This window comes from Oncorhynchus tshawytscha, linkage group LG09 (assembly GCF_018296145.1).
Source record: "Oncorhynchus tshawytscha isolate Ot180627B linkage group LG09, Otsh_v2.0, whole genome shotgun sequence".
Classification (NCBI taxonomy): Eukaryota; Metazoa; Chordata; class Actinopteri; order Salmoniformes; family Salmonidae; genus Oncorhynchus; species Oncorhynchus tshawytscha.
Genome location: NC_056437.1, coordinates 10,433,051 through 10,447,959, shown reverse-complemented (window position 1 = coordinate 10,447,959; position 14,909 = coordinate 10,433,051). Strand labels below are relative to the sequence as shown.

At 44.0% G+C, this 14,909-nt stretch overlaps 1 protein-coding gene and 1 long non-coding RNA gene across 12 annotated transcripts in view; both read right to left on the bottom strand.

Annotated features, from left to right (window-relative positions):
• Positions 1-1,669: 1,669 nt before the first annotated feature.
• Positions 1,670-3,833, bottom strand: LOC121847137. 11 transcript variants are annotated; one of them, XR_006084014.1, is made up of 6 exons: positions 2,900-3,833; positions 2,722-2,861; positions 2,447-2,691; positions 2,377-2,411; positions 2,041-2,320; positions 1,670-2,007 (listed from the first exon to the last, which is right to left on the bottom strand). It is a non-coding gene; the product is annotated as an uncharacterized LOC121847137 (long non-coding RNA). The 11 variants fall into 11 exon arrangements; XR_006084013.1 differs by having other exon boundaries at positions 2,377-2,691; positions 2,900-2,934; positions 2,970-3,832; XR_006084016.1 differs by having other exon boundaries at positions 2,111-2,320; positions 2,377-2,691.
• A 386-nt stretch (positions 3,834-4,219) lies between these two features.
• ctif (CBP80/20-dependent translation initiation factor) overlaps positions 4,220-14,909 on the bottom strand; it is a 150,526-nt gene continuing 139,836 nt past the window's right edge. Inside the window, exons 15-16 of the mRNA XM_042327947.1 lie at positions 7,270-7,323; positions 4,220-5,953 (exon numbers count right to left, since the gene is read on the bottom strand). Coding sequence (XP_042183881.1) covers positions 5,735-5,953; positions 7,270-7,323 — 273 coding nt within the window. The 3' untranslated portion in view covers positions 4,220-5,734. The remainder of the gene's footprint in view (positions 5,954-7,269; positions 7,324-14,909) is intronic.

The following is a 14,909-nucleotide window of genomic DNA, read 5'->3' as shown; positions in this document are numbered from 1 at the left end:
TGGCTATTTTATGGCGGTTTTGGAGCAGTGGCTTCTTCCTTGCTGAGCAGCCTTTTAGGTTATGTAGATATAGGACTCGTTTTTACTGTAGATATAGATACTTTTGTACCCGTTTCCTCCAGCACCTTCACAAGGTCCTTTGCTGTTGTTCTGGGATTGATTTGCACTTTTCACACCAAATAATCTGTCTGTAAACAATTGTTGGAGAAATTACTTGTGTCATGCACAAAGTAGATGTCCTAACCAGACTTGCCAAAATTATAGTTTGTTAACAAGAAATGTGTGGAGTGGTTGAAAAACGAGTTTTAATGACTCCAACCTAAGTGTATGTAAACTTCCGACTTCAACTGTATTACATGCATTCTGTTTGAGACAAGGCTAAGACATAAGACATACAAGATGTTTTCCCCTAAAACAGAGAGATTTTAGTGGCTGAAGGGGGAGATGTCCTCAGGATAAGGGGAAAATGTCCAGACATCAATACAGCCGCTGAATATAAACAGACAGACAGACAGGGGGAAAAAACACAGTACACACACATTTTTCCACTTCTCTTTTCAGTTAGTTTATTTTTTCAATTGCTTAATAAAAAAAAAACCAAAAAACGAATTGACGACCAACCACAAATTCTACAGCTCATCATCACCCTCTGGCAGGGAGACTAGCTTGCCTCGCTTGAGTAACCACGCCAACACCTCCCATCTCATTCTGTCTCCCTCCTTCCAATGTCAATGACATGCAAATGGAGGTGCATTGCATTCAATAGTCGGGTACGTCACGTGACCTAAAGGTCAAGTGTCGGAGGGCGCCGGGAGGCCCAGTGTCACAGATGAGGAAGGACCCCATTGTGTTTCAATGAGTCACTACATTGCATATGGAACCAGAATCGGCCAATAGCACTACAGCATAGCTTTCAATCTAAAATATCACAGTAATACCACACTTACCAGGCAAGAGATCATCGGTATCACAATGGATTCAGTCACTTAAAATCAAAACCCATTGATAAAATAAAAACTAAATGAACATTTTAAATAAAAACCTCAAATAAAATAAATAAAATCAGCTCATAGGCATGCGCACACTTAGACGGATGGGTTTGTATAGATCTCCCAACTCATATATATATATATATATATATGTTTCAATTCAAGACCCTCCTAGTGACTTGGGTGTGTGACTAAACTTAAAGATTTGGATTCTTGATGCAAGACAGGAAAAAAAAATAACACAAAACTTCCCAGAGAGATTCAATTCAATGGGAAATCAGGAGCAAGTAACACTAGTAGTCATAGGACTGACAGACTGTCCCAGACAGAGCAGTTCATTCAACATGACCTGAAGCCATAGTAAGAAGACATAGAAAGGCCACCTTCCTATCCACACAACCCTATAGCTAAATAGGATGTAGCCATAGTCTCTGTTTGTACCATTCCCGCAGAGCACTCGTTCTGTTTTCTTAAATACGGGCCATTACTGTACAGTGGATTACATACAACCCATCAAACGATAGAATGATGAGTGGGTTGGTAAACGTCAATATCGTGGTAAACACATTTGCAGAAGCCAGAATAATGCGAATCACATACTAGCAACCTACATTATATCATAAAAATAATCTGTAAAATAACACAGATTAAAAGATTTCATCATTATACAGATATAAAGACTTGCAAAATGGCTGCGTGAACAGGAGACCATTTGAAGAAGGATTTTATCATGCTTGTTTCTTCCTCCTCTTAAAGGAGCTACATTTCATTTTGCAAGAAATAATAAACTCAAATTCGGCCACTCCGTCTCAACAAGCACTCTCTACCTCCCAGCCTTCATTTTTAAAACAGGACGCAACTCCATAAATGTATTATTATAGATGACAAGGCCACTCTTCTGACTGACTTCAAACCGACCACGTCTATGATTCTTCCTTCTAGCCAAACCTTCCCTCTTCGTCAGGTCAACCAACACCTCAAACCTTCCCTCTTCGTCAGGTCAACCAACACCTCAAACCTCCCCTCAGTCTAGTCAACCAACACCTCAAACCTTCCCTCTTCGTCAGGTCAACCAACTCCTCAAACCTTCCCTCTTAGTCTAGTCAACCAACTCCTCAAACCTTCCCTCTTAGTCTAGTCAACCAACTCCTCAAACCTTCCCTCTTAGTCTAGTCAACCAACTCCTCAAACCTTCCCTCTTAGTCTAGTCAACCAACTCCTCAAACCTTCCCTCTTAGTCTAGTCAACCAACTCCTCAAACCTTCCCTCTTAGTCTAGTCAACCAACTCCTCAAACCTTCCCTCTTCGTCAGGTCAACCAACTCCTCAAACCTTCCCTCTTAAACCAACACCTTTCCCTCTTAGTCTAGTCAACCAACACCTCAAACCTTCCCTCTTAGTCTAGTCAACCAACACCTCAAACCTTCCCTCTTCGTCAGGTCAACCAACTCCTCAAACCTTCCCTCTTAGTCTAGTCAACCAACTCCTCAAACCTTCCCTCTTAGTCTAGTCAACCAACTCCTCAAACCTTCCCTCTTAGTCTAGTCAACCAACTCCTCAAACCTTCCCTCTTAGTCTAGTCAACCAACTCCTCAAACCTTCCCTCTTCGTCAGGTCAACCAACACCTCAAACCTTCCCTCTTAGTCTAGTCAACCAACTCCTCAAACCTTCCCTCTTAGTCTAGTCAACCAACTCCTCAAACCTTCCCTCTTAGTCAACCAACTCCTCAAACCTTCCCTCTTAGTCTAGTCAACCAACTCCTCAAACCTTCCCTCTTAGTCTAGTCAACCAACTCCTCAAACCTTCCCTCTTAGTCTAGTCAACCAACTCCTCAAACCTTCCCTCTTAGTCTAGTCAACCAACTCCTCAAACCTTCCCTTAGTCAAGTCTAGTCAACCAACTCCTCAAACCTTCCCTCTTAGTCTAGTCAACCAACTCCTCAAACCTTCCCTCTTCGTCAGGTCAACCAACTCCTCAAACCTTCCCTCTTAGTCTAGTCAACCAACTCCTCAAACCTTCCCTCTTAGTCTAGTCAACCAACTCCTCAAACCTTCCCTCTTAGTCTAGTCAACCAACTCCTCAAACCTTCCCTCTTAGTCTAGTCAACCAACTCCTCAAACCGTCCCTCTTAGTCTAGTCAACCAACTCCTCAAACCTTCCCTCTTAGTCTAGTCAACCAACTCCTCAAACCTCCCCTCAGTCTAGTCAACCAACACCTCAAACCTTTAATGCTAGAGGATCCTTTAATGCTAGAGGATCCTTTAATGCTAGAGGATCCTTTAATGCTAGAGGATCCTTTAATGCTAGTACACAATACCACTGTCAAAATGTATTTGTTATTTTTGAATATTTTTAAAGCAAATAATCGCCTTAAAACCATTTAAAACAAATCAAACCTGTGCAACAGATCAGCCCTAAAATATTCCATAATCATACATATATAAACCTGATTTAAAAGAAATAACAATGATAATATTAACACAGAAGGTAACACAAGCGAGGATATTAAACCCCTCCCAAAAGGACAACGACAAAGAAGCCTCAACAAAGCAGTGGCTTGATGCTTCTCCCCCCCAAGTCCTCAAGTCCCCCACGACAGACCCAGTGTGCCCTCTCTGTCAGGGGCCTTGGGTTGGCCTGTATGTGTCTTGCAGCCAGCCCACTTGAGACTTCTTCCAGTAACGTTAGCCATCTGCCAGCAAGCCAGCCAGTCAAAACAGGCCAGCAGACCAGGCCCAGTGTCCCAGTCACACAATAGGCATCTGGCAGGGGACTAAAGCAGGCCTGTCCCATGTTGCCTGGGGGTTGGAGGGTCCCCTGGGGGCAGGCAGGCAGGCCTGTGGTGGGGGCAGGCAGGCCTGTGGCCTGGGCAGAGAGGGAGGCCTGGGCAGAGAGGGTCGCCTGGTGAGGGGACAAACTAGAGGGAGGCATGCTCCCCCAGCCAGCCACATAGACCCCGGGGTGGAAGGGGTCTAGAGCTGAGAGGGGGAGGAGAGACAGGGGATGGAAGGGTTCTAGAGCTGAGAGGAGGAGGAGAGAGAGGAAACAGATAGGGGTGGAAGGGGTCTAGAGCTGAGAGGAGGAGAGACAGGGGAAACAGATAGGGGTGGAAGGGGTCTAGAGCTGAGAGGAGGAGAGACAGCGGAAACAAGGGGTCTAGAGCTGAGAGGAGGAGAGACAGGGAAACAGATAGGGGTGGAAGGGGTCTAGAGCTGAGAGGAGCTGGGGAAACAGATAGGGGTGGAAGGGGTCTAGAGCTGAGAGGAGGAAACAGAAACAGATAGGGGTGGAAGGGGTCTAGAGCTGAGAGGAGGAGAGACAGAAACAGATAGGGGTGGAAGGGGTCTAGAGCTGAGAGGAGGAGGAGACAGAGGAAACAGATAGGGGTGGAAGGGGTCTAGAGCTGAGAGGAGGAGGAGAGAGAGGAAACAGATAGGGGTGGAAGGGGTCTAGAGCTGACAGGAGGAGAGAGGAAACAGAGGTGGAAGGGGTCTAGAGCTGAGGAGGAGGAGGAGAGAGAGGAAACAGATAGGGGTGGAAGGGGTCTAGAGCTGAGAGGAGGAGGAGGGAGAGGAAACAGATAGGGGTGGAAGGGGTCTAGAGCTGAGAGGAGGAGGAGAGAGAAACAGATAGGGGTGGAAGGGGTCAGAGCTGAGAGGAGGAGGAGAGAGAGGAAACAGATAGGGGTGGAAGGGGTCTAGAGCTGAGAGGAGGAGGAGAGAGAGGAAACAGATAGGGGTGGAAGGGGTCTAGAGCTGAGAGGAGGAGGAGAGAGAGGAAACAGATAGGGGTGGAAGGGGTCTAGAGCTGAGAGGAGGAGGAGAGAGGAAACAGATAGGGGTGGAAGGGGACTAGAGCTGAGAGGAGGAGGAGAGAGAGGAAACAGATAGGGGTGGAAGGGGTCTAGAGCTGAGAGGAGGAGGAGAGAGAGGAAACAGATAGGGGTGGAAGGGGTCTAGAGCTGAGAGGAGGAGGAGAGAGAGGAAACAGATAGGGGTGGAAGGGGTCTAGAGCTGAGAGGAGGAGGAGAGAGAGGAAACAGATAGGGGTGGAAGGGGTCTAGAGCTGAGAGGAGGAGGAGAGAGAGAAACAGATAGGGGTGGAAGGGGTCTAGAGCTGAGAGGAGGAGGAGAGAGAGGAAACAGATAGGGGTGGAAGGGGTCTAGAGCTGAGAGGAGGAGGAGAGAGAGGAAACAGATAGGGGTGGAAGGGGTCTAGAGCTGAGAGGAGGAGGAGAGAGAGGAAACAGATAGGGGGATAGTTGGCAAACAAGCACAAAGGAGATAGAGAATGAAATGTCCCTCTGGACACCACCTTCTCTTTTTAACCTCAGAGGAGACCCTCTGTTCCCCAGAGACGGCTGTTACCCGACCCTGTACCCCCACACACCCTTCTCCTCTATGCGCCTCACAACCACTCTTTGTCCTCCTCCCATCTCGTTGGAACAGGCAGCATGGCCAGTCCTTTTAGTTGTGTGTGTAGTGTTTGTCTTGTTTATGCATGGTTTCACGTTTCTGTCTCATCCCCAAACCGTAACCTAAACCCTTTCGTCCCCAGATAAATTCTGTCCTGCCGCCCGGTACTGTCCCATGCCTCCTAGCTATCAACCCAGTTAAGGCCTCCCTATGTCAGATTAGTGGACCTTTTTATCTGATTTAACCAGGTAGTCTTATTGAGATAAAATGTATTTTTCAAGAGAGACCCGAAGACGTGTGAACCTAGGTCCAGGCCTGGGACCTGGGTGGTTAGGCGGTGGTGAGCTTCTGAATGGTCCTGTTGTAGTACTGTGTGGTGAGGGCCTCCAGAGGGGTCCAGTGATGGGCACGCAGCTCGATGACCTCCATGAGGAGGGAGCGGGTCAGCTGGGACTCAGCCGGACATAGCATCTTGTCCCTAGCTGTGGCAAGGAGCTCAGTCATCATCTCTGGAAGCTGCTCCTCCAGGAGATGACCTGTGGACTGCAGCTGGACGAGAGGAGGAGGAAGAGAGGGGAGGAGGGGGGTTAGGAGGAGGGAGGGAGGAGAGGACAAGAGGGAGGAAGAGGAGAGGGGAGGAGAGTAGGAGGGACAAGGAGGAGAGGAGGGGGAAGAGGAGGAGGGAGGAGAGGAGGGAGGAGAGGAGGAGGAGAGGGATGAAGAGGGGGGGGGTTAGGAGGAGGAGAGAGGTGAGTCAGGGGTTACATCTAGCCGTCTGAATATTAAGAAGGCTAGTCAGAGACGGGTTGGCTAGTTTCAGAGTGGGGGTTTCAGAGTGGGGGGTGACTAAGAGACTGGTTGGCTAGTTTCAGAGTGTGGGGGGAGACTAAGAGACTGGTTGGCTAGCTTCAGAGTGTGGGGGGACTAAGAGACTGGTTGGCTAGCTTCAGAGTGGTGGGGGCTGTGAGACTGGTTGGCTAGCTTCAGAGTGGGGGGTGACTAAGAGACTGGTTGGCTAGTTTCAGAGTGGGGGGGAGAGACTGGTTGGCTACTAAGAGACTGGTTGGCTAGCTTCAGAGTGGGGGGGGTGACTGGGGTGTGTGACTAAGTGGCTGTCTGAAGAGACTGGTTGGCTAGCTTCAGAGTGGGGGTGTCTGTCTAAGGGACGGGGCTGGTTGGCTAGCTTCTGAGTGGGGGTGTCTGTCTAAGGGACAGGGCTGGTTGGCTAGCTTCAGAGTGGGGGTGTCAATCTATCTGATGGATGGGTTTGGCTAGCTTCCCGAGTGGGGGTGTCTGAGTTGTGGAAGGTTAGGGGCACGCTCTTTAACATATGTCTGTCACGGAAGGATGGAGTCCCATTATAGGAACCTGGGCCTGTCTGTCCTTCTGATAATCTCAAATTCCCATACAAAACAATGTGAAAATTCTGAAGGAATTCAAACAATTAGTGATTAGCTCCACTACAGCTATGGCAGACTTCTTAGAGCTGGCCTGACAGGTCACCTTCCCTGCTCTGCCCTGCCCTCGTGCTCTCTCTTTCTCTGTCTTGAACAGAGCTCCTCCCCAGCCCTCCTCTGATCTCCAACTCAGCTCCAGGCTCTAGTCTCTAGTCTGCAAACTAGTTTCAGACTCTGTTCTTAGCCTCGACACTACCTCAGTGTCACTCTATAATTCATACTGAGACAGAAAGATTCCTTCACCACATCCAGACAGACAACAGCCTGACTACAACTGGCTCGGGCTGAATAACATACAGTGTCTACTGCCTCCCTGTTCATTAATATACAAAGGAGAGATGTGTACTGTAAGAGGCTTCAGTGTGTTGACGTACAGGACAGAATAGATAGAATATGAAGAGTACATACCTCCATAGAACAACAGAGGACTGCATCCTCCTTGACCTCGGGAGACTGCAGCAGCTGCAACAGACATGATGAGAGACGTCTCTATGGAGATACAGTATCTGTTTATTCTTTATGTCTACAGCAGTCATGCAGAGTGGCAGAAGTTACAGATATACACCCACAGCAGCGATGGGTACTATACTGTATGTATGACGAGTGCCGTCTTTCTGTTTGGGAGGTTGAATGACAGTGAGAGGAAAAACAAAGAGAGACACAGACAGAGAGAGAGAGACCTGGCTTTCACGATAAGACAGGCTATGTACACACTGCCCACAAAAATGAGGTGGAGACGGAGCTCCACTTCCTAACATCCTGCCAATTGTATGACCATATTAGAGACGTACAGTACCAGTCAAAAGTTTGGACACACTTACTCATTCAAGGGTCTTTCTTTATTTTGACAAATTTCTACATTGTAGAATTATAGTGAAGACATCAAAACAATGAAATTACACGTATGGGATCATGTAGTAAACAAAAAAGTGTTAAATCAAAATATATTTTATATTTCAGATTCTTCAAAGTAGCCACCCTTTGCCTTGATGACAGCTTTGCATGCTCTTGGCATTCTCTCAACCAGCTTCACCTGGAATGCTTTTCCAACAGTCTTGAAGGAGTTCCCATATCTGCGTCTCACAAAGACATTAAAAGTTCTTGAAATTTTCTGCATTTACTGACCTTCGTGTCTTAAAGTAATGATGGACTGTCGTTTAACTTGCTTATTTGAGCTGTTCTTGCCATAATATGGGCTTGGTATTTTATCAAATAGGGCTATCTTCTGTATTCCACCCCTACCTTGTCACAAACACAACTGATTAGCATAAATGCATTAAGGAAAGAAATATTAATTACTAGTCTGCAGCTAGGAATTTGGTATCATTGAATGCGAAGACCGACAACCGCCGAAACATCTATTCTATAACGATGAATGTCACTCTGAACTATCCACTATAACCACGACAGAGAGAGAGAGCAGACAAACTCTCCAACAGAAATGAACTTTTCAACAGAGATCCCGACGACACACTGAGCGTAAATATATATATATATTGATTGCAATTCTTCCCAAATGAGTGAGTGTTCATGTGTAAAGAATTAGCATTTCAATTGTTATAATTATCAACTCTGTCGGGACTTCTCAGCTGACCCCCACTTCCCCTTTTGCCTAACAAGTCGCCATGGCGGTTTAGCCCACTAGGGCACATCCGCTATCATTTCTTTGTAACCATCTACTTTGTTTGTGTTATGCATTTCTGTGAATTACTTAGTAAATAAACAATTTTAAGACAATTTATATATGGATGACTCAAAGTGAAGATTGGGTTCGTGCAGATAACCAACAACTTACAATGTTTGGAATGAGACTAACGTAAAATAAATAAGTCATTAATTAAGAAGACTAATTGATCAGATATTAAAATATCTGAAAAGTTGTATTAGGAAAATAACTTTGTAATTTGAATATTTTCCTTGGAGCCCCGACTTCCTAGTTAATTACATTTGATTAATCAGTTTAATCACGTAATAATAATTACAGAGTTGTTTGATAAATAAGTCTTCAGTTTAATGATGCCAAAGACACGACAAAGGTTCTCCAAAGCTTTTTACTATCATTCTTTATTTAATTTATCTTTGTTTCATAGTGTAGTTTCTTCTTTTTATTCAGTTTAGTCACATGATTTCTCAATGTGCAATATGTTTGCCAATCGGTTGTGCAGCCACAGTACCCATTCCTTTTGACTCATCCCTCTCAATCATACCATTTTCAATTCCTCATCAATCCCCAGGGATTTAACAGTTTTTACAGTTATTTTTTATTTTAAGTGGTGCATGCTTATTAGTAAATGGAATAAGCAATTTCATAAATGTGTTAAGTGCAGCATCTGTTCGCTTCTCATTACACACCACGGACCAAAAAATATTCTTTACATCAACACCATAGGAATCACTACAAAACATATTGTATGACCTCTTATACACTATATTAGGCCCAGCCTGACCTCTTATACACTATATTAGGCCCAGCCTTTGGAACTGTGGTTTTCCTAGATATGGCTACCATACTGTGATCACTACATCTGATGGATCTGGATACTGCTTTTAAACACATATCCGCAGCATTAGTAAAGATGTGATCAATACATGATTTCATTCCTGTGCTGTTTGTAACTACCCTGATAGGTTGAATGATAACCTGAACCAGGTTGAAGGCACTGGTTACAGTTTGAAGCTTTTTCTTAGGTGGGCAGCTTGATGAGCGCCAGTCAATATTTAAATTACCCAGAAAATATACCTCTCTGTTGATATCACATACATGATCAAGCATTTCACACGTTATCTAGATACTGACTGTTAGCACTTGGTGGTCTATAGCAGCTTCCCACCAGAACGGGCTTTAGGTGAGGCAGTTGAACCTGTAGCCATATTACTTCAACAGTATTTAACATGAGATCCTCTCTAATCTTTACAGGAATGTGATTCTAAATATAAACAGCAACACCACCACTGACATTTATTTTCTGTAAATGTTATAACCTTGTATTGCGATCACTGTATCAAAGGTAATGTCTAATTGAGTTTCAGAGAGTGTCAGGATATGAATGTGATCTGTTACTAGCAAGTTATACATTTCATGAACCTTGTCTCTTAAGCTACATATGTTAACGTGGGCTATTATGAGCACTTTTCTGGGATGCTTGCTTGTTTTCATTTCTTTACTGAGAAGCTTAGCAGAAGTAGATATTATCATGTTATTTAATGTTAGTTTGTGCAGTGTGAGCTGCACACAGTGGACATCCTACTAGGGCACACCGCCTTAGTGCTAACAACATAAATCTGTTTCATAGACACATGATTGCTGCATACAATAGCTGTAGGATCAGCAGAGGCATTCAGGGCAGTTAGAGGTACATACATTAGGTTACTTACATTGTGTCTACCAACGCCCCTGGTGTAATATACATTTTCTGAAGCATTATGACAACTCTGTGTCACAATGGTAGGGATTAACTGAGCTGAGCTGGGCTTGGGTCATTGATAAGTCATTGTCTCAACGCAGCCTTGTAATGCAGTGAAAGGATCCAGGAAGCCAAGTGATTTGGGTGGATCCCATCCTCCTTATAAAACGTGTTTTGTTTCAAAAAGGTATCGAAAAAAAAAGGTATCGAAATTGTCAACAAAAAGTTTACACCCATTGAGCTGCAAAATTCACATAGCCAGTTGTGAAGAGAAAAAAACATCCTGCTAAAGTGTTCAATGACACGATTCAGAGAGGGCACGGGGCCAGATATGATGGGTATTTTATTAGTGTCTGGCAGAGAGTCAATCAGCTCTTTGAAATCCAGTTTCAACTGTTTAGTAATGTCATTTACCCGAGCTACGGGGTAGGACAGTGTTTCAGCACCAGGAACTGTCACATTCCTTACCATGGAGCTGCCCAAATTCACAGCTGGCGAGAATGACTTAGAAATCCACCCACTCCCACGCTTCACAGGATGGTGCTGGCATCCACAGCCTGTGACATGCAACCATCGTTGATTGTCATGCTCCTCTTGCTGTGCTCCGTGGACTCCGCTATCAGATGGGGGAGGAGAGGCAGGAGATGGCTCCCCTGGCGAACCAACTCCTACTGGCAACACCGGCCAGTCGGTGCGAACGCCATCCAGGCACAGGCGTAGAAATTTCCTCAGTTTCTTATGTAGGCTGGCGACCTGTGTGATCAAGGAAGCCACATCAAGCCTATAATCCTCGGTAAGCAAAGCGTAGTAGATACAGCTCCAACAGCGCAGGAACCATTCATTTACCTCTCCAGACAACTCATCAGGAACCGTTCATTTACCTCTCCAGACAACTCATCAGGAATCGTTCATTTACCTCTCCAGACAACTCATCAGGAATCGTTCATTTACCTCTCCAGACAACTCATCAGGAATCATTCATTTACCTCTCCAGACAACTCATCAGGAATCATTCATTTACCTCTCCAGACAACTCATCAGGAACCGTTCATTTACCTCTCCAGACAACTCATCAGGAATCATTCATTTACCTCTCCAGACAACTCATCAGGAATCATTCATTTACCTCTCCAAACAACTCATCAGGAATCATTCATTTACCTCTCCAGACAACTCATCAGGAATCGTTCATTTACCTCTCCAGACAACTCATCAGGAATCATTCATTTACCTCTCCAGACAACTCATCAGGAATCATTCATTTACCTCTCCAGACAACTCATCAGGAATCATTAATTTACCTCTCCAGACAACTCATCAGGAACCATTCATTTACCTCTCCAGACAACTCATCAGGAATCATTCATTTACCTCTCCAGACAACTCATCAGGAATCATTCATTTACCTCTCCAGACAACTCATCAGGAATCATTCATTTACCTCTCCAGACAACTCATCAGGAATCATTCATTTACCTCTCCAGACAACTCATCAGGAATCGTTCATTTACCTCTCCAGACAACTCATCAGGAATCATTCATTTACCTCTCCAGACAACTCATCAGGAATCATTAATTTACCTCTCAGACAACTCATCAGGAACCGTTCATTTACCTCTCCAGACAACTCATCAGGAATCGTTCATTTACCTCTCCAGACAACTCATCAGGAATCGTTCATTTACCTCTCCAGACAACTCATCAGGAATCGTTCATTTACCTCTCCAGACAACTCATCAGGAATCGTTCATTTACCTCTCCAGACAACTCATCAGGAATCGTTCATTTACCTCTCCAGACAACTCATCAGGAATCGTTCATTTACCTCTATAGACAACTCATCAGGAATCGTTCATTTACCTCTCCAGACAACTCATCAGGAATCGTTCAATTACCTCTCCAGACAACTCATCAGGAATCGTTCATTTACCTCTCCAGACAAAGAGGGCTCCATTGGAAAACTCATCTCTGACTAACTTCATTAGCTTGATGGCTAACGTTAGCAGTTAGTTTATTTCACTATTGTTTATTATCTATTTCACTGGCTTTGGCAATGTAGACATGTGTGTCCCATGCCAATAAAGTCCTTTCAATTGAATTGAGAGAGAAAGAGCAAGATGTGAAATCTTGGCTCACTAACAGCTCAGTCCAAACAGAACAGGGTAGTAAAATCCAGTCAGGACCAAACTATGGTTGGGAGGCAGCTACCGAATGGCATATTTGGACATTTTTACAAGCAAATGTGAATGAGAGATGATGTGCAAATGAACAAAGTTTTAACGCATGTAGTTCTGGCTCTCCAGCAGCATGTCTACATGCCTTTTCTATGTGTAGTCTGGAGTCACTAGGAGAAGAGGAGGGGCAGAAGGGTTGAGAACAAAGAGGAGAAAAAAAACTGCAAGGAAATCAAAATGGCACCGGCAGTAATACAAAAAACGAATCCAAAAGGGCTTTGCCTTCAACACTGTAGATGACTACCGCCTCCTTATTCATTCAGCCACTTAGTTACAGCAAGACTAGGAATGGTGCATTTTACACACCAACAACAACAACAAAGACACAATGCATAAGAAATATCTTGCTGCCTTTTGTAAACACAGATCTAAAATGCTTCATATGGTCATTTCTGCTCAGCATTAGATTTACTTTGTTCATTTGCACAACATCTCTCATTCACATTTGCTTGTAAAATTTCCAAACTGCATCAAAGCTGGGACCGAGAGACTGAAAACAGCTTCTTTCTCAAGGCCATCAGACTGATAAACAGCCACCACTAACACCGAGTGGCTGCTGCCAACATACTGACTCATCTCTAGCCACTTTAATAATTAAAAAAATGTATGTAATAAATGTAATCACTAGCCACTTTAAACAATGGCACTTTATATAATGTTTACATACCCTACATTACTCATCTCATATGTATATACTGTACTCTATACCATCTACTACATCTTGCCTATGCTGTTCGGCCATCGCTCATTCATGAATTTTAATGTACATATTCTTATTCATTCCTTTACGCTTGTGTGTATAACATAGTTGTTGTGAAATTGTTAGACTACTTGTTAGATATTACTGAATGGTCAGAACTAGAAGCACAAGCATTTCGCTATACTCGCATTAACATCTGCTAACCATGTGTATGTGACAAATAACATTTGATTTGATTTTGTGCTTCAGTTGCACTTCAAACTTGAATGAGAATTCAAGACCGGGCATTCTGTCAGTAGACAGTGCTCCTACTGATGTGTAGTTCCAGTACTTTTCTTGGTCTAGCCTATTTTTCTCTGGTAAAATGCAAGGTTATCTTTAGGCCTAAACATTAGAAATATGATGGACGTGTCGTTTTTGTAAAAAAGACCTTGCTTTTTCATTGTAAGCTCATTTATTTATGTGGCTGCCAGCCAAATAGAATTTCTGTTGTCTTCTGATGAAAATGAAGCTATTTTATGTCAAATGTGTTGCACTAATGTACTTTGTGTGAAGGGAAACTGTAGTTGCACGTCCCTGATCACTCTATAGAAGCAGAAAAACACTTGACGTCCATGATAAAATGCGACCCCTGTCAATGCACAGCTGCTCCTGCTCTCCTGCTATTAACAAACAAACAAACACGTGACTGGCTCAACTGTGCTGGGGAACTAAGTAAGCTTCATAATGTCAAATAATGTGACAGGTGAAATAAGAATCTGCTTTATCTCCTAACGTATTGCACAAGTTGACTGCAGGTATTTAATAGAAAATAAAAAAAAGAGTTAAAAATATTAAAATGATTGAAAAACCATCCCACGGCTATTTACAAATATCCCTGTATATGGCACAGTATATGCGATATACCGCGTGGTTATCTTGGCAGGTCTTAATTGGCTGCGTAACTATTACAGTACATTCAGACAGTATTCCTCCCCCTTGACTTGTTCCAAATGTTTTTAAGTTACAGCCTTAATCTAAAATGAAAAAAAAAAAAAACCTAATAAAAAAATCCTCAATCTACACAATACCCTATAAGAACAAAGCAAAAATTGTTTTTTTTAGACATTTTTGCAAATGTATAAAAGTACTCTGTACTTTGTTCAAGCATGTTGGCAGAGATTACAGCCTCGAGTCTTCTTGGGTATGACCGTGGTGTTCATTGAATGCAAGAACTACTTTTTACTGTTGTGATGTAAAAGTGTATACTTAGTGCTTAAGCTCAAGGCTTTCAATGGTATTTTATGTCTACGAACTTGGCACACCTGTATTTGTGGAGTTTCTCTAATTATTCTCTGCATATCCTCTCAAGCTCTTGTCAGGTTGGATGAGGAGCGTTGCTGCACAGCTATTTTCAGGTCTCTCCAGAGATGTTCGATCGAGTTCAAGTCCGGGCTCTGGCTGGGCCACTCAAGGACACTCAGAGACTTGTCCCGAAGCCACTCCTGCGTTGTCTTGGCTGTGTGCTTTGGGTCGTTGGGTCATTGTCCTGTTGGAGGATGAACCCTCGCCCCAGTCTGAGGTCCTGAGCAGGTTTTCATCAAGGATCTCGTTGTACTTTGCTCCGTTCATCTTTCCCTCGATCCTGACTAGTCTCCCAGTCCCTCCCACTGAAAAACATCCTCACAGCATGATGCTGCCATCACTATATTTCACTGTAGGGATGGTGCC